At 35.1% G+C, this 19,505-nt stretch overlaps 1 protein-coding gene across 4 annotated transcripts; it reads right to left on the bottom strand.

Annotated features, from left to right (window-relative positions):
* Window positions 1-1,763: 1,763 nt before the first annotated feature.
* On the bottom strand, window positions 1,764-17,334 carry LOC132174847 (uncharacterized). Of its 4 annotated transcripts, XR_009439374.2 has the most exons (15): window positions 17,280-17,334; window positions 16,947-17,103; window positions 16,772-16,863; window positions 10,153-10,405; window positions 8,584-8,788; window positions 8,133-8,223; window positions 7,841-7,986; window positions 7,012-7,255; window positions 5,748-5,852; window positions 5,423-5,605; window positions 4,945-5,149; window positions 3,815-4,307; window positions 3,121-3,200; window positions 2,930-3,016; window positions 1,764-2,008 (listed from the first exon to the last, which is right to left on the bottom strand). XR_009439374.2 is itself a non-coding variant. In XM_059586553.2 (14 exons), the coding sequence occupies exons 3-14, from the start codon at window positions 16,793-16,795 to the stop codon at window positions 2,988-2,990; spliced, it is 2,058 nt and encodes a 685-aa protein (XP_059442536.1). In that variant the 5' UTR covers window positions 16,796-16,863; window positions 16,947-17,103; window positions 17,280-17,334; the 3' UTR covers window positions 2,721-2,987. The 4 variants fall into 4 exon arrangements, 3 of the variants coding, with proteins under 3 accessions (XP_059442536.1, XP_059442558.1, XP_059442550.1); XM_059586553.2 differs by lacking the exon at window positions 1,764-2,008 and having other exon boundaries at window positions 2,721-3,016; XM_059586575.2 differs by lacking the exons at window positions 1,764-2,008; window positions 16,772-16,863; window positions 16,947-17,103; window positions 17,280-17,334 and adding an exon at window positions 10,813-10,901 and having other exon boundaries at window positions 2,721-3,016.
* Window positions 17,335-19,505: the final 2,171 nt, after the last annotated feature.

Consider the following 19,505-nt stretch of genomic DNA (forward strand, 5'->3'; position numbering starts at 1 on the left):
TTCTGTGCTAGATCCTTGATCTGGCCTTTGTTTGTATTTTTTACAGAGATCTTCCTCTCCTTTCCGACTACTGATGGTTGGTTGTGTTGTTCTTTTCCGAACACTGATGGTCGTGTCGGCTACCCTTTAGGGTGTTTCATTTACGGAATTTTACCGTTTATTACAGCCTTTTTTGGCTGTTTCAGTTCGCTTGATAGGCCGAGTCATTTATTTGACTCATTCCCAACTATTACTAGAATTTCTCTGTCGTTTTCGTTTTTAGTTTGTTTTGGATCTATTGTTGGGGAGTTACCCCTTTTTCGTTTTTAGGATTGTCCCCTCCTTTTTCCTTTTGGATCAGGAGGGGAAATAATCTTTCCCTGTAAACCCTTCCTTATTCAATTAAAAAAAAAAAGAGTATCTACAATAGATCCTTTAAATAGCCTTTTTTTTAAAAAAAAAATAAAAAAATAAAAAAATTCTTTGTCAAATTTTGAAGAACCACACCTTAAATTCACCTTCCATCCCATTTTTCTTCATTCTTCATTTTAAAGGAGATGCTACAATGATCACTGCACATCTTTTATCTCCTATTTTACTAATTTATGTCTCCAAACTCCACTTGTCTCTATAATTATTCTTTCTTTAAGCCTTAAAAAAAAAAAAAAAAAAAAGGGACCATTCTCCAAAATAAAGAATGGGATCTAGAGTCTGAGTGTTTTTTTCCAACAAAAAAAAGGGGGGGTAGGGTTATTCTTCAAAATTTGAAGAAATATTTAATTAGAGAAAATATTCCTGATGCTTTAGGCCACTTGAAAAATATTGCTATTCTTGTAGTGGTGTGGTTGTTTGTGGAGGAGAGAAGGGTCTTTCTCTCTCCCTCTTTTTTGTCTCCAATACTTGATTTTATTTACAGTGCCTTCCCTACTTTAGCTTCCTTCCAATAGTTGTTATTGTTCCTTAACAGGAGCACAAATAAGTTTGGACCTCTTGAGGTTCTTTCACCTATAATTAGGGTTAGTGACCCTCTTGAGGTTTGTTACTCTTCATGTGATCCTTTTGTTTTATAAACCGTTTTGTGCAGTCTCTTAGAGAGGATCGAGTAATTTGTTTGGCCAATTTCTTACTCTTGTTTGTTTACTTGCACTGTTATTTATTTTATTTTTGGGTCCATTATAAGAGAGCCTACCATTTTTGGTATTTTAATCACTTGTAAGTTGTAACCCTTTCCCAATTTTTTATTTTTATTTTTATTTTTTATTAAGAAAAAAGCCTCAAATCTAGAAACACTTGCTGCTGCAGCACTTTAGCCAACTTATTGGAACAGTGCCTTTAGAAAAGGTGAACTTTTTTTAAAAGCTACACGTGTTATTAAAGAAATCCTTCATATGTGAGGCCAATTTTTCTTGATCATCTGGCATATTTGTCTTGGTTTTAATTAAGAGTAATGCTAGAAATTACACTTTTATCTCCTTATTATATCACTCTACTCACTGGACAGTATCAATCAATCCATGTTAAAAGACCAAAAAAAAAAAAAAAAAAAAGAGAAAAATACTATACATCACACTAACATTCTACAAATACATTACTTTGCTAACAGGGCAAGGTGTATTAGCCATTGGATCATCCTTTATTAAAAAAAAAAAATAAAAAAATAAAAAAATCCAATGACTAATAGACCATAACATATCAACATAGTGACATTTGTGAAATATTGGTGTGGAATATAGCCTATGATGAAAAATAAAATAAAATTTCAAGTTGATTGGTACTCACAAATATAGGTAAGTGCCAAAGCTTGATAATTGTGTACGTTTAAAAATAAGAATTTGAGTGGAGCACCATACCTCCACAAATAATATAACATTCATCCTAAAGCATCTTTTTGGACTTGTCTAAACACCATTTGACTGTTGCCCTTCCAACGGAAGTTGGAAGTTTGAAAAATCTTGGTGCATAGGAAGTCTCTGAAAACATGTTATCCAAGAAATTCCAATAGTCTTGGCACTCTTTCAAAGTAGAAATCCTGCAAAATGCATGGCAACTTTATCCAAGGGGCTATCTTTCATCTTTGAGTTGTTTAAAACTAGATATCCGGACTGCTCTCCAAATGATACAATTCTATTTCTGGATTGAAATGCAAAACATAATGGAGATTCATTCAAGGAAAAGGACCAAATATGCTGTCATTTCGAGACAGCATTTAAACTAATAGCATGCTTGTTTTCCTGCCTTGCATTTTCTCTTTTATGCTTTGTTGCAAAAATTAGGCAAAAAGAAAAAGGCAAGGCATGGCAAACTAATCATGCCAGCCATTTGAAACACAAATACTTCCCAAGTATTGAGATCAAGCATTTGTGATTTGTATACTCTCTGCAATCAACACAAATATTACAGTTGTGCAATTTGAATGTCTTCAGCTTTATGCCCCTTTAAGTTTTGCAATTACTTTAGAAGAGTATATAATGATGAAGTCACTCTTTAAGTGGAATTCCATCTTTAAGTAATAAATTTTCTTTCTTCAAGTATAATGAATGTGGGATCAGAAATGTACACTTATTTTGTCAATCTTTACCTACAATATGATCATTGGAAATAAAATTATTCTTTTTAAAATAGAATAATAGGAATACCTGCATAATCATATTCATTCTCACAACAAATTATGATAATGGGGGAATTTGGTTCTTTTTGGGGTTATAGTTTATTCTAGTTCTAGTTAGTGACATGGGGAGGGGTGATGACATAAAATAACTGAAATTTAAAATTCTTGAGTAGCCTAAGTCCCTCTGAATGACAAATTCCCTTAATCATGCACATCATTAGAGGGAAAAATGAAGCTCAACAATAAATGCTTCTAAGGCTACTTCTTACCATAATCAGTGAGTCATAGTACAATCAATTAGAAAAAGAAATACCCTAAGTGCTTGCAGAAGTTAGTTGCTACCTTGTGCTTCAAGAGCATCCAGTGTACTTTTAAGGGCTAAACCCTTGAAAAAATCCAATTACTTCTTTTGTAGCCAGCCGCTCGAAGCTGCGAACATTTAAGGAAAACAAATGGTAAGTACAAAGGTGCAACATATAGAGAATTCAAAAATACAAAATTCATTTAGGTTACACAGGTAAAAGAAACCATACCTGAGAAATACAAACTGATAATTACAGAAACCATAATGGTAAGTATATATGACTTTTCACCAACACCAGCTGAAGTTGACCTGTAGTAAGAGTATACATGGCTCAGTAAAACAAGTTGTTCCGTTAAAGAAGCAATATGGACTTAGGGTGCGTTTAGGGTTGCGATTTTGCAAGAATAATTTGCGTTTTTAAAATATATCGCAAAACGTAAGGCGTTTCGTATTGCAATTTAAAAAGCACTTAATTTAAAATAGGAAAAAAATATACGCAAGTTTGGAGGTGCTTATTTGAAAAAGAGCGAATTTAAACCAAAATTACGATTTCTCATAACAAATATTTAATAAAAAAGTATTTTTTAACATGTTTTACAGTTTACCTTTGCGATTTTAAAAAGTAGCGATTTAAAAAATGCAATTTTTAAAATCACAGTGATTGAAATCGAAATCTCAAACAGATCCTTAGAGCAAATGCCACCGAAGAAAACTGAATTTATTCACCAACAAAATCCAGAATCCATGTAATCAGACTTCACAGAACAATGGTCAACGAAGAAAGAAGCCAAAAGAGCAGAAACTAAGCAAGGAACCATACAAAACAAGGAGCCAATATAACATAAATTTTTTTTGATAAGTAATTTTTTTTGGCCATAATCATCAGACACTTATCAAAACATGAGTACTTAATAGGAATATACCTATTCACAAGGTCCTTAACAGACTCAGTCATGACCCCAAACCCTAATGGAAAAAGCGGATCATAGTGTGAATCCCCAACATTCATTGGCAGTTGATCAGCAGTTCTGAACCATGTTCTGGGAAGCTTTCCGCTAAATCCATAGTCTCCAAAAAGGACATCAGTCACACCTTGGCCCTCAGTTCCTGGTAACCATGCTGCCACCAGGGCATTAATTGAGGAAAGATATGGTTCAATTACAATAGGTCTGCCAGAAATGATGACAACCACACACTTGACAGCCTCACAAACATTCTTAATGATGTTTGGGCCAGGATCCACCATAGTGAGGGTCATGCTGTCCCCTAAACTCTCAGCATAAGGGCGCTCTCCAACAACAACAATGGCATATTCAAAGCTGTTAGACTTGACAAAGTCGGCATCAGGATTCTCACGGTAGACAATGTCTGTGCTTGGGTCAACTGTTGAAGTGATGGCACCAAGGATGGTGGTTCCTACTCAATAACAGGAAATCTGTCAGTTTTATTTCTAAATCGTTATCTGGGATTTATTATCTACATTGAAAATGAGAAGGAATGGGGCTGTACCAAAAACTAAACAAAATGAATTAGAAAAGCCAATGATGAACAGTAGCTTGTACACCTTGTCTAGACAACAAGTGCTTATGTGAAGCTCACCAAACACCTATCTACTGAAAAAACATTCAAGCAAGATGCAATGAATCCCAACGAGTTTGACCAAAGTCACTGAAACAATTCCATAGATCATAGGGATTGATGTGCCCCAGTAAGATCATCTCCTCGGGAGCTGGTAAAATAAATTCTTAAAACACGGGATGGTATATAGAAAAGGGCTGCTTCTGCATATTATCTGCCAAATGTTCACATGCATCTCAGTGTTGACAGATATTGTCTGAGTTATTTGGAAATATTCAGAAGAAAACATTCATTTCCAAATATTTTCCAATCTGAGATGCAATTATCCATACTTATTAGCAATACCTGCCTGCCTAATCTCTAAACTGACAAACTCTAAGCAATCAATAAGCGGATCATATTTGTCATTGTGGTCCAATTTAGAGATGCTAAAAATTGGACTCAAGGCCTATTTGGTACATGTGAAAGAACTTACCCCTAGTATAGTTGTTGCCACTAAATCCTTGCCAATTGATTGTCCACCCACCACACTGATAACCCAAATTATCAGCATGACTACCAGCAACTAGGATCTTCGGAGCCTTCTTGGAAAGGGGTAGTAGTCCATTTGTTCTGTTTTCCCCATTCTTCAGTAGCACTAGTGATTTCCTCACAGCTTCTCTTGCCAAGTCTCTGTGTGGCTGGTCAAGCAATAGGAAATTAATTTGTTCATGGAAGTTAATTTTTTTATTTCCACTAGATTACCATGCATGCATTAACTAATTACATTTTGACCACACAGAATTTCAGAAAAATTATAAAGACCTTTTTGGCATGCAATTTCAATTAGAGATAGATTTTTCTCCCATCTAATTTAAGCTAACTACAGTGCAAGCCTAATTCATAAAGTAAATAGCACTTGGAAATTTTTAAATTGACAGACCAAGTTGAATTCTGGGAACAGATTGACTGACCTGGCTTCCAAGTTCATTGACTAGGCTGAAATCAGCCAGGGGGTTTTCAAAGAGACCCATGCTGAACTTGACAAGTAAAATCCTCGCCACAGCATCGTCGATACGATCCATTGGTATAATGTTGTTCTTGACCAGCTGGGTAAGTTCATCAATGAACTCAGCATATTTGAAAGGGATCATGACCTGTTAAACACAGAACCAAGCCTCTAAGTCTGACAATTAAATCGTTTCATCCAGATTGCATTTTGTATCAACTACAGTCCAACATCAATATAGATTTCTTTTTCGATTCTTCCGAGATTTGTCCCAAAAGATAGCCACTGACCATGTCGATGCCAGCTTGAATTGCAGCTTCGACAGAGTATGAGTAGTTGGAATGTGGTGGTGTGGTAATTCTATCAATACCCTCCCAATCTGAGATAACAAAACCCTGACAGTTAATAAAACATTAATTATAATTAGTAGGAGATATAGGAATAGTGGATGCATAGACAGAATAGAGGCACCTACTGTTAGACCAAAAAACAACAACGGCAGCAGCAACAACAAGAAGAAGAATAATAACAGAAAAGGTTGGAGGAATGCATAATATATTTTAAGCTTCAGTGTCAATCTAGAGGTGAAGCAAGAGCAAAAAGAATATGTGATACCTAAATTTACTGAAAATAAAAGCAGAAACTATAGTGAAGATTGATAGCTCAAAACATGTGAAAAAGTTACTGCTTCTGTAAATGGGATCAATCATTCATAAAGGACTTTACAGAGGAAGACCTTGCACATAAAATGACAGAAAGATAGATGAACAAGATGCGTATCAGGAGTGCCATTTGTTAATCAAAATATACCTATCAATTCTAAGAGAACATTCTTCATGGATAAAGTGTTACACAGTCGGGAAAACCTTTCAGAAAAAGAATGTAGCCAAAATGAAAATGTTGACACAGATAAGGGGAAATACTATAAGAGATAGAAAATGAAATGAATGCACTTGAGAGAAGCTCCATGTACAACAAGACCAACAAATTGATGAATATTAAGTGATTACTTTCATATTAAACAGGGTGAAGGTGTTCTAAAGAACAATTGTGTAAAATGATATGACTGCCAAATGATAAGGGGAAATACTATAAGAGAGAGAAAATGAAATGAATGCACTTGAGAGAAGCTCAATGTACAACAAGACCAACAAATTGATGAATATTAAGTGATTACTTTCATATTAAACAGGGCGTAGGTGCCAAGTGTTTGATGAAGGACTAGACTCAAGCTAGGGCTAGGTTGTCAAAGGGGATTCGCTAGCCAAACTCAAATAGTAAGTAGAGTACTGCATCTAAAGCTAAATAGACCACAAAATGGAATAAAGCAAGCAAAATATCTCTTTGAATTGGAGTATAATATGAAAGAAAACATCTTTTCATTGCTTAAAAAATGAAGCTGCCAGCACCAGGTGTTCAGTTCTATGTCTATGCCTAATTCTCACTGCATCAACATCAGGCAATCACTCTTCAGTGTACATCTGATCTAGCTACCATTATTAAATAACAGACAGGAAGCTACAAGAAGCCTGGAAATAAGAAAAAGACAGTAACCTTAAATTTAAGAGTGTCTTTCAGAAAGCCAGTAACTAGTTCATGGTTCGCATGCATCTTTACTCCATTCCAGCTGGAGTACGAGACCATAACTGTAGATACACCCTTGACAACGGAATCAGAATAGCCAGGCATGTGAATGCTGAGCAAACCATGCCAGTCAATCACTGTGTTCTTCTCATTGACGCCCTTGGTTGTCCCACCATCTCCCACAAAGTGCTTTGCACAAGCTGCCACCTTATTCCTGAAAGAAATTTATAAATTAAACGAAGGAGATAGTGAAAATTCAAATTAATATGAATTAGCAATTACGTATACAAATCAACCATGTGCTTTCTTCTTTTATTTTTTTTGTTTTTGTTTTGAGGATTGAATCCTGGGCATTCAGTATGGCATTTCAGCTATTGAGTTACTATCCCCTCAATCCATAAATATAAGAATAATGAGAAAGGCAGACATAGAGTAAATTATCAGAGACGCTAAAGCAGTTGTACACTAATTGTTGGGATGAAGAGGTTGTTGGGGGGGGGGGGGGGGGGGGGGGGGGGGTGCTTTTTCTCCTTTATTTTGGTTTAACAAAGTCATAGTTTTGTTTTATAAGCTGAAGTTCAGGTTGATAAGTTCGATGACTGCTATAACAGCCATAAGCCAGTCGTATTAATATGCCATCCTTTATTGGCTTTCAAAAAGGAGAAGAATTAGCAAATTAGGCACAAAAACTATACTGCATAACTCCCACAGTATGACATATCCTATGATGAAATTATGTTTCAATGTCCTAGCCTCCCCGTCCCCACAAAAAAATTTATTATTGTCATAGAGTTCATACTTTCCACCAACATATGGAACTCCCTTCCGAGAATTAGCAGGAATATCTCCTTGTAATCCAGGAATAATTTCCGTCATTTCTTGCACAATTTTGGGATCCTCACTGTAGCTTTCATAACACCGTCCCCACCTTGGATCTCTACAGACCTGGAGAAGGTTTCATACTTTCAGATAAAACACGCAGAGTTTTAAAACAAAGCACATATAAGGCATCCATTTCACAACTTCAAGATTTCAGTACACTATCTAAAAAATTATGATTTGGTTTAGAACAAATGCAGAATATATTTTACCGCAATGCATGGAGCAAAGACATAAGGAATTCCTGTGGCTCTGACTTCAGCAGCAGTTGCAGCACCAATCCTCCGCACCAGGTCAGGATCCCTATGTGTTAAAAGACTATTTCAATATAAGGAAGTCTACATATCTAGTTCAGTTTCTCCCTAGTCTAAACACAGAAATACACAGTAAATCATGCAAAATAGTTCTGTTTTAACATGATCCCTATGCATTAAAAGGTTATTTCAAATATAAGGAAGTATATTACTTCTCACCTGTTTGTAACACCATGATGGAAATCTATTCAAAAGAAATGCAACTTTAATAGGATTTAGTTGAACTGATACATTTAAAAGGCACTCAACCCTATAGATTTATAATGGAAGATGTTATCTCCTTGTGTGACTATGCCATTTCGAATGTGTTGTAAACTAAATGCCAAAACAATTTCAAATCTCTACTTGCCTCGCAGCTCCAAGACCAATGTTATGAGGAAATATTGTAGCATTATAAACATTATTGTGTCCATGAACAGCATCAATGCCATAGATCATTGGAATGCCCAAACGAGTCGACAGAGACCCTTTCTGATATTCATTAATCATATTAATCCAATCCTCTGCACTAGCCTTTGGTAGTGGTACACTCCCACCACCACTCAATACACTGCCTGCAAATATCCAAACAAAGCTTCAGTCAACCTTTTCTTGTATACATTCATCTTCATTCTCTACGTTTTCCCATTGTCTTATTAATAATACACCATATTAATAATACACCACTTTATTTTAGTTTATCTCTAATGGAATATGTAAAATTACACCCATATTTATTTTATTTGACAAGTAAAACAAACCCATCTTTTAAACTAAGACATTACAAACTTCACATTCAATAGGGGAGGGGAGAGGGAGTGTAACGACCCGGAGAAAAGCACTAGCCACATTTGTGCTACCACACCAAAATAATTAGTCAATTTGGAGCTTCCCTAGAATTCATTTTAAAGCCTAGATTCACATAGTAACTAGGCAATATGAGACTTAACACTCATGACTATTTTTATAAATCACCCACTATATGTGGGCTACTTCTCATCTTCCCAATATGGGACTAGAGTGTTACACAGAGAGAGAGAGAGAGAGTAATGTAACTAAAGCATCAAGCAAACAAAAAAGCATAGACGCAACTCCAACAGTAGCTCAAAGATTTTAGTGTCCCAAGAGTCTACATATACTATTGTTAGAGTCTGCACAAAAGTAGGAATTTTAGTATCCACGTGACTTATAATTTGATATTATATGTACTTATGTACACTACTTCAGTACAGGTATTTAATAGTAAAAAATTAGAGCACATACAACTCAAAAGTCATCTATGAAGTTAAAGAATCAAGAAATTTCCTTAAACCAATGAGCAAAGCAAAATGTTGTATTTAAAAATCTATAATCTAAGTTGTTGCCTTGTCACTTGAACTCTGCTATCAATAACTATAACTTCCAAACATTTCATGAAAAATCAACAAATTTGATATCTTTACCAAAGAGATTCTCAAAGATGTTTCACTTCAAACTTCATGGGTGTTAGAATATAAATTAAATGATTAAATTCATCAATTTCTATCGGCTTAAACTTTTGGGATAAATGGTAATTTAACATGGTCTCAGAACAAAGGTCCTAAGTTCAAACCACGTCTTTGTCATTCAGCTTCAATTTTAATTAAATATTTTATGTGTTGAGCTGCACCTATTAAGGAGGAGTTTGAGTCCACACATAAGGAATAGTGTTAGAATATAAATTAAATGATTAAATTCATCAATTCCTAACTGCTTAAGCTTAAATGATTAGATTTAATAAGAGAAACATCACCCCTATGATTCAGAGCAAAAGTATAAAACCGAGTGTAGGACCATACAACAAACACCAAAATTGACCCATTACATTAAAAAATGCCACAAAGTGAAATCATTCAAAACTAAACATGGAATGCCATAAATTCAAATGCATATAGAAAGCCTTTGTGTAGGGTCTTTTTACCAATGAAGTAGGACTTCATAACCTCAGCATTGGCCACAGTCCTGTCAATCTGAACCATCTGACCAATCTTCTCCTCCAAACTCATTCGGCTCAACAAGTCCTTAACCCGAACTGCCGCCATTTGGTTTGGGTCTTTGTATGTCATGTACTCTGCATCTGCCAGTGAAGCCCACCACCACCACAAGCATAGTATCCCCACTATTTGGATCAAAACCCTAACCATCTTCTTTCTCCTTCCAGCTGGTATCCCACACTAAAACAAAGATAACCCAATTACTTAAACAAAGTGAAAAACATATCTTTTTGCTTGGCTGCTAAGAAAAATGTAGGAAAAGAAAGTATCACGGATTATTTTTTTCTGGGTCCTATCCACATTTCCAGGAAAAAGCAACTACAGCTTAAAAGCTCAAGAATTCGATTCAGCAATGCCTCTTATTCTCTTTTCCTTACCTTTCCTTAAAGTTCTCTCACTTGAGAAATCACAGTCACTGAGCAACAAAGTTCTTGTGTGTGTGTGTGTGAGAGAGAGAGAGAGAGAGAGAGCATAAAGGGGAAGCAAATCAAAGAAAGATACTTTAGCGAAATGTGAATGTGACTTAGCAGTGATCTATAAAGCTAATGAACGACAAAATGAGTGGCGGCTTGGTTTCGATGATGAACCTGACTCGCCTGAGATCTTTTTGCACGAACAGTGCACAATTTTATGCACTCAACCACTTGCAGGCTCTCTGCAATGTGGTCGCGTGAGACAACAACCGATGCTGCAACTGTCGCCTTAACTCTAGTCTTATGTAAACTCAACTAGAGTCAATGGAATTCTTCCTAAATATCTCGGGCTCGTCCAACATGTGTTGGAAAATATGGATGAAAAGAAAAACATAAATCCTATTCACGCTTCTACTTCAATATTTTCAATAATAAGTTAGTGGAACTGATTTATTAGTTACAGTGAAAAGATATTTTCACTTTTTGAGTAAACAAAAATATTTATTAATTATAATTAAGTGAATATTTTTCAGTTAAAATAAAGTGAAAACGATCCTAATTTTAAGTTCGTTGGCGTGGCATTGATAATTACTATTGAATTTAAGTGCATATTTGTTGATATTAGCGAGTATGTACTTAAAAGTGTTAGACAAATATAATAATGATTTTTACTACTACATCAACAAATGTGCATTTGAAAGTGTGAGAGCAAGAGTGTGTATAGTATTTTTCAAAATAACAAATACCACCAAAGGCAAAAAAAAAAAAAAAAAAAATACAAGGACTACAAGTAATGCAAAGTAGGTGCAATGCATTGCAAAACAAACAATATTGGATTAACAATTCTTCTCAAAACCAAGAAAAAAATCAAGAATTTGAGAGAAAACCGATAAACAACTACTCCTACAGCATTTCTTATTGAAAATTAAAGAAGAACAAACATAAATTGCCTCTACAATTGCCCAGCTAGCTAGGTGATAGTCTGAGTGTGACTCAGTGTATATCATGGAGTTTGAGAATAATAGTCATAGGAACATGTTATATTGTAAATATCACTCAGAGAAATCAAAGCTTAATGCAGTCTTATGGCTTTATCTAGTGGACATAGGTCATAGACCGAATCACGTATATCTTTGTGTTACTATCTTATTATATCCGCATTACTAGTTTCTTACAATAACATGTATTTATCATAACTAGACCCATAAACTTATTAAAACACTTAAATAAAGTCGATTATCAAATTGGCACTATCCCATCCAAATTAATGGGTCTACTAACTGTTCGGACAAGAATGCGATAAACACAAATAAAACCCTAAAATCATCCCTCATTCGGATGAGCTCCACACGAGATGGTAAATGACCAATTTTAGTTCTTTACTCGTTCGGACGAGTACAGAACGTTTCAATGAACAAACGTCTCTAATCTCCAATTTAGTTATCACTTCGAACATCTCTAATCTCCCAATGGTCCCAATTGATTCAATATGACAATCATGAATCATAACCACTATATCCCACTTAAAAGTCGCCTTAATGAACATTTTAATACCTTCAAATGGCTAGGGCTCTGTGTTGAGTTCGATCAATTGAGCTTCGATCGAGGAATCTATCAAGGCTCTCGAGTTTTTGTATTGCATTGTTTTGCACTAATTTGGGCGATCGAGCTTCGATATCAATTGACTAAGATAGTTCATTTTAACTCAACCATGTTTTATTCAAAATATTTTAGAGCTCCTCAATGCCTCATAGTGTCCAAAGCCCAATTCCTGTGAACGTGTCAGATGACACAGGGTGGCATTGCACTAGGTTCCATCGTATAAGAAAGAGAAGTGGAGGAGTATTTAAAATCAATGTGAAAGTATCATTTTTCTTTTTTATGTTGTTCATATTTTTCTCACACAAGATTTATTACATGCATATTTGGCATAGTGGAAGTAAAAAAATTGAGAACAAGTTTAAAATAGAGAGGAAAAAACCTCAAAAATATTATTCTGAATATTCTACATGCTCAAGTCATATGGTATCTACATCTTTATATAGAGGATAAATTAGACCTGGAAAAGGAAATTACTTACATATTACTCCCATTTAATCATTTATAGACTATTATTGTTATTGGCAAACTTTCTTATTACTTGCATATTATTTTTATTGTTTTTAGTCTTTTAGATACTCTAATTACTTGTGAAAGTACAATTGGTTTAAAAACCCTTTTCCGCCATTTGTCATACATTAATATCACGTAATTGTTTTGAATTAACAGATGAAAACCATACTAAGGTTCATATTGAAAGTCATGCCCTTAGAGGGCAAACATGAACATAACACAATTCAAAATGGGGGGCTCTTTTTGCTTATCATTTTTTTGTTGTGGTGTCAATTTGTGTTCACGTGTCGGGTTGAGTCAAGACATGAATATAAGATTATATAGATCAACTATAACCCGGCCTATTTAATTAAACAGATCAAACCGTTCAAGCATAACCTTCTAATTTTGTATTAAGTTAGAATCAAGTTCGCGAGTCATGTTAAAAATTGTCAGGCATTATGTCGCGTGTTAGGTTTGGCTCGTGTCGAGGCATGAGTATAAGATTATATAGATCAATCATAACCGAACACATTTAATTAAACGAGCTAGTCAGACTCCTCGATCCTTTAATTTTGTGTTAGATTTATGTAGGGTTCACATGTCCTTTAAAAAGGTTGCCACCCTTAATATTTTGGATATGTGGTGTGAAATGTGATATGTTTTAAACTAGAAGAATCCATACATTGACAGTGTTAGATGAACTTAAAAGGAGGTAAAGTAATAAGTTAGCTTTATATCGTTTTGTGTTTTCTCAAAATAAGTAGGTATAAGTTATACCCAACCTACCCGCAATACCCGCCCACCCGCCCCACCAGGTTTTCCTCACAAAAAAATGCGAATTCGGTCAAATATTAGGACACACATGCGGGGCGGGTTACGGGTAGGAATAACCCTAAACCTAAAAACCTAATACCCACAAACCATAACCCCATCTCTTTCTTCAAGCCGCCTCTTCTTTCTTTATGTTCTTCCTCTTGCTTTCATTTTTTTCTTCTTTCTTCTTTCTCTCTCTCTTAGGTGCCTCCCTCTCTCTCATTTGCACAGATTGCACCTCTCTCTCTCTCTCTGTGATCTAGGTGATGCCCAAACCCACATAATCCACCTCGCCCTGCACAACCCGAAACTTGACGGATATTGTTCATTATATTAGGACTGCGGGTCTAATTTTTTAATACCCACAACCTGCAGGTCATGTACCCAATACTTGGCCCAGCCTAATCCGACCCATGCCCACCCCTAGGTATAACCCATAGAAAACATTATTTCCAACGTAGGCTCTACAGAAAAGAAAATAAAAGAAAAAATTAAAAACTCTTTTCAGCTTTTATCTCTCTCACACACACACACACACACACACACACGCATATATATATATATATAAGATACAGAAAACACTTATTCACATATCCTAAATTTCAAAAAACCTAATAATACAATAATTGTAAGAAGGTCTCCTATTAGAAAGGGCCAAAAGTGCACGAGGTCCGAGCCAATGAGCCATAGTCAGAAATATGATCAAGTCATGATAAAATTCAGTCCAATGGGCTTCCTTCGCTGGCTTTAGCCCTGTATTATTAGGGCTGGGTTGGGTAGATTGGACAGGCTACGAACACTCACGGTCTGGCTCCTAAGCTAAAAAATAATGACAATAATAATAAGGAAAAAATTAAATATAGTCCTCAAATTTTCATGTCGTTATAATTTCATCTTTAGGTTTTTAATTTCAACAATTAGTTTTTTTTTTTTTTTTTTGGCAAATATGTCCCTCCATTAACTTATTGTTCATTTAATAAACAGTTTACTACATCAGACTAATCAATTAATGTTACATGGCTTTCGTTTTGATATGTCAAGTGCTAATTGTACGTATGTCTACGTACCATAATTACTTTAAATTATAAATACACCATAAACAATTTTTTTAAGAAAATTAAAAAATTTCTTTTATTTAGGGTATACTTGTAATTTAAAGTAATTGTGCAACATCATACATTATATGTCAAATGAGAGTCACATGATATTAATTGATTAGTTTGAGATGATATATTGTTAATTAATTGGAGGTCACATTGACAGAGAGGCCTATTTGAAACCAGAGAAAAACCTAATTACCTAATTAAAAAAATAAGAATTAAATTAAAATCCCAAAAAAACTTAAGGATTAAATTTGATAATTTTTTTTAATAACAAAATAGTTTCCTGAGAAATGATGATGGTGGCCGGGAAGTGATGCTGCTTGGTTTTTTTTTGGAAGGCAATAATTTGTCACATGGATTCCTGAGGACGTGGTTGAGACCGTTCCAGGTCATTAACATATAATTAAGCCATGTGATTGATTGGTGCTACTTTTTTTTTTTTTTTTTTTTTATATAAATATTTTCATGAGAAAACCTTTTATCGGGATCATCCTGATAACACCCATTTTACAGCCTTTAATCAATAACTGACATATAAGCAAAAACATAAAAAGTGCACACAAAAAAAGTTGGACCAAAATATACTAGATTTTAGGGTGATAAAATCCCTAAAGGGTTAATTTTGTACCTCTAGGTTTTAGTTTTGAATCCAAAAATGAGTTTTGAGACATTAAAAACGGGTTTTGAGACATTAAAAGCGGGTTTTGGGGCATTAGAAACGGGTTTTGGGACATTAGAAACAGATTTTGAGATATTAGAAACAGGTTTTGAGGCGGGTCAAGGCCGGCAGGGTTTGAGGCGTTCACCGCCAGCCAGACTCGTGGGTCCGGCGAGACCCACGGCGTGGGTCTAGCTTGGGTCTTGTCGGCTACAATTTTTTTTTCTCTAATTTGGTGTGATGATTCTCACTTTTATTTTTTGCATTTTTCTTAAATTGATGATGTGTCACATAGTAATTGGAGGCTGCAAAAAGGGTGTTATCAAGATGGACCTGATAGTAGGAGCTCTCTATTTTAATATTTTAATTTTCTTATGACCAATAAATTGGTATAATAATTTAGACAATTTAGTGATTATCAGCATAGAGAGAAAAGTATCCAAATGATATGTTTTTTGGTCTTTGGGAAAAGGTTGAAGTTGTGAAGAGATGGGATAAGATTTGATAGATTTTTTATTAGGTTCAAATCTTATGAAAGTATGAGAAAAGAAAAAGAAAAAGAAAAAGGAGAAAAAATGTCTCTTTTAGGACAAGGAAAATGCCAAGAACAGCAACTATTAATATTCTCTAACACAATTTTCTTTTTTTTTTTTTTTATTATTATTTTATATAGTAGCTTTTGACAAAATGCCAAGAAAAGCAGCTGTCAACAGTAGCAATATGCAAGATCTACATTGTGCAGCAAATCATGTTGTTTTTTCATATTATCTCTTGTTAAATCAGGTCCTCAGAGTTTTATTTTATTGATAAAAATTGCGATTTTAAATTAAATCACAGAAAATAGATTGTTTGAAATTGTGTTTTTAAAAAATTGCGATTTAAAAAATATAGAAAATCCATGTTTTCAAATTATAGGTAAGAGGTGTTTTTTTTAAAACTTAAAGACCAACCTGCAATTTTGCTAAACGCTTAATTGCGTTTTTAAAAATCACTTTTAAAAATTAAAAACCCTAAGTAGACTAATGACTAAACCCTAGGGCAACGCCCATTTATTGACGTAGGGTAATGCTCATTTATTGGATTGCATAAAATAATCTAGCGCAATGCTCATTTATTGAATTTCAAAATACTCTCAACTCTTGAAAATTAAATATTTATAGCCGCCCCCCATAAACAATATAAATATTTTGCTTTGACTTTTGCATGAAAATTTAATCTTTGGGGTCCTGTGGATGAATCCCATGTTGCTGAGGAGTGAGGATGACTATAGTTTATTAGTGTTAAATTGAAGTTGACTCAATTAGATAAAATGTTGCTGTTGCTTCTTTTATGTAATCCTCTCACAAAGACACCTATTTAATTTAATTTCCTAAAGATACAAGCAATGTGTGTGTACAAGAAATACTGAACAATTATGTGCATATAATTTATAAAAATGATATAAATAAATAAAGAGAAGACTAACCATTGGCCATTTCCACATTGACATAGACACAAGAAGATTAGCTAATAACCAGAGCCAAGAATCAAGATGCACCTCTAAAACATTTGCCAAAGCTGTCAGAAGAAAAGGAGTTAGAAAACGAAAATAATAGTGAAGATCATCAAGTGAAAATTGAACTCCATCAAAGGTTCCTTACTCAGTCAATCAATCTTCTAATGTTGCTTCCAGATAAAGTCACAGACAATTGTTTGAAGAAAAGGAGCAATGGAAAGCTAACCCAAAGGGTGTGGCTCTGTTCTTTGTACAGCCATTACAAATTCCTCAAAGAATTCTTCAATAATGGGTGTTTTCTTCTGCAACCACCATGAAAGCCACTGTTTAGTGGGTTTTTCTTTTTTCTTTTTTTCTGTTTCTCTTCTACTGATGCAACTACTAGTGTGCATTCCTGAAAGAAACAGAGTAGCCAAAAGCCGAGAAAAACTAAAAGTTATGTGAAATCTGAAATCAGAAGTGGGGAGAAATCATTTACCTGAAATCTGAAATCTGGTTGCAAATTGGCAGGTTGACTAAGCAAGATGTACAGAACATAAAGAGAGCCTAATATTTGCACCTTTTCTAGGTTGTCTTTGCCAAAACGTGGGTTCCATGAAGAGTCATCAATTTCCATTGTGGACTATTATGTCCTCTTACATGTATTTTCTTTGGTTTTTGCCACAGGGATATATGTGGGATTCAAAGAGTGAAGAAAAAGTATAAGTTAGGTTGGGTGAGACAACAACAACCTAAGTTTATGCATTTTTATAAAAGAAAAGATCTAGATCAAGTGCAGCTGAACCAAGATACTACCAAGACATGTCAGCTGGTGCCAGTGGTGGCCTGAGCACTCTCTAGACTTATGCAGTCAATGACTCAATTGCTTGTCCGGCTGCGAACAGACGGTTCCATTTGCTCGTTTTCAGAACTCATTCGAATAGGCTTTGCAAACGAGTGATTCTTCTTCCTCAAATCTGCCTAATGAAATTTTCTCGTTCGAGAGAATCAAATGATTAATCTTCCACAGTTGAGGATTATGTTTCTATATGTGGTTTTACAATCCCAACTGAGTTGAATTTGGAATCGAATTGGGATGTAAAATTAGATGAGTCTTTAAATAAAAGGAACGATATTTCCTTTTATACTTCCATGGCTTGAACCCCACAATTGAAGGTTGCATCATTTATGCTCAGGTTTAAGGCGTCAAGTGTAGCTTCCAATCAATGTGAGACTCAACACTTACAAGTGCACTCACAACACACACACAACAAACACAAATACAGCGAAAGATTAGTTCCAAGTAGGCATAAATGATAAAACTCTTACAAGAAATGGGGTGAGAAAAAATGAGGATTTTGTGAAAGAGAAGGCAAGAGTCTAAAGGGGAATTGTGCGAGTTATATTTATAATCCAGAAAGGGTGCTCATATGATTCCAACAGCCCAAATGCAGGGAAGTTTTGATTGATACAATCATATGTATCGTAAATATGAAAACATTTTGTTAAATACTAAGAAAAAGAAACTTTTGTAGGGATCAGTCTTCAGCTTTGCCTCAAAGGATTAGTTGTAAGGCCAAATCCAAATGGGAAAAGTGGGTCATAATGTTGATCCCCAACATTCATGGGGAGCTGATCAACTCGTTTAAGCCAGGTTCGAGCCAGCTTGCCGGTAAATCCATAGTCGCCGAAAAGAACATCAGCTACACCTTGACCTTCGCTACCTGTTAGAATATAAATTAACCGATTAAATTCATCACTTTTTACAAGCTTAAACTTTTGGGATAAGTGGTAATTAAACAATACCTGGGAGCCATGCAGCCACAAGAGCATCCACTGATGCAAGATATGGTTCAATCACGAGCGGACGGCCGGAGATGACGACTACAACACACTTGACAGCCCCGCAGACATTGTTGATTGTGCTTGGGCCAGGCTCAGGGAGAGTGAGATTCAAATTATCACCTTTTGTCTCTGCATATGGTTGCTCCCCTACTACAACAATGGCATAGGAGAAGCCATTGGAGCTGACAAAGGCAGGGTCAGGGTTCTCATTGAAGACCACCTGGGTGCTTGTGTCAACAGTGGCTTTGATGGCATTGAGGATGGTGGTTCCTGTCATAAAATATATTACTCTCAATGAGCTAGGCTGCAGCTGAATTTGAATGATAAATGGAACACAAAAGCATTATGGGAGAATGGAGCTCAAAATTTCTCAGTAGTTTGGTTGCGTATTGCACAAAACGAAACCAAACCAAAAACACCTCGGAGTTTCTATTCTAGCAAGAGAGACTTGAATTTTAAAACCGGAACCACTACCACGGTTGCGAGCATACACACAATGCTTGCTTTAAAGCAATAACATGACTTTCCCTTCTTCCTATGTGGGACTCTCAACATTCCCAAACTATAAAATAGATATAAATATATACCAATTTTGAAAATTGTTTTAACGGGAGATAATATGAAACAACATGGATATCATTCCTTTTTAATTAATGGCATTTAAAGTGAGCATTTTGTTCTCTAAGGTAGGCAGCCAGTTTCCAAATATGAATGACTAGCCTAGGATATATATTTCTTGTTAACATTTAGTTTTCCATTTCTTTCATGTCATTTTTCATATGCATATGGTTTATCTTACAATCAAAAGGGTTGAGGGTTTACCAAATGAGTATCCAATAATCGTAAGACTTTTTGATCAATGGTTAAATCCTTTAACAAT

This window comes from Corylus avellana, chromosome 2 (genome assembly GCF_965113065.1).
Source record: "Corylus avellana chromosome 2, dhCorAvel1.hap1.2, whole genome shotgun sequence".
In the NCBI taxonomy this organism is placed as follows: domain Eukaryota; kingdom Viridiplantae; phylum Streptophyta; class Magnoliopsida; order Fagales; family Betulaceae; genus Corylus; species Corylus avellana.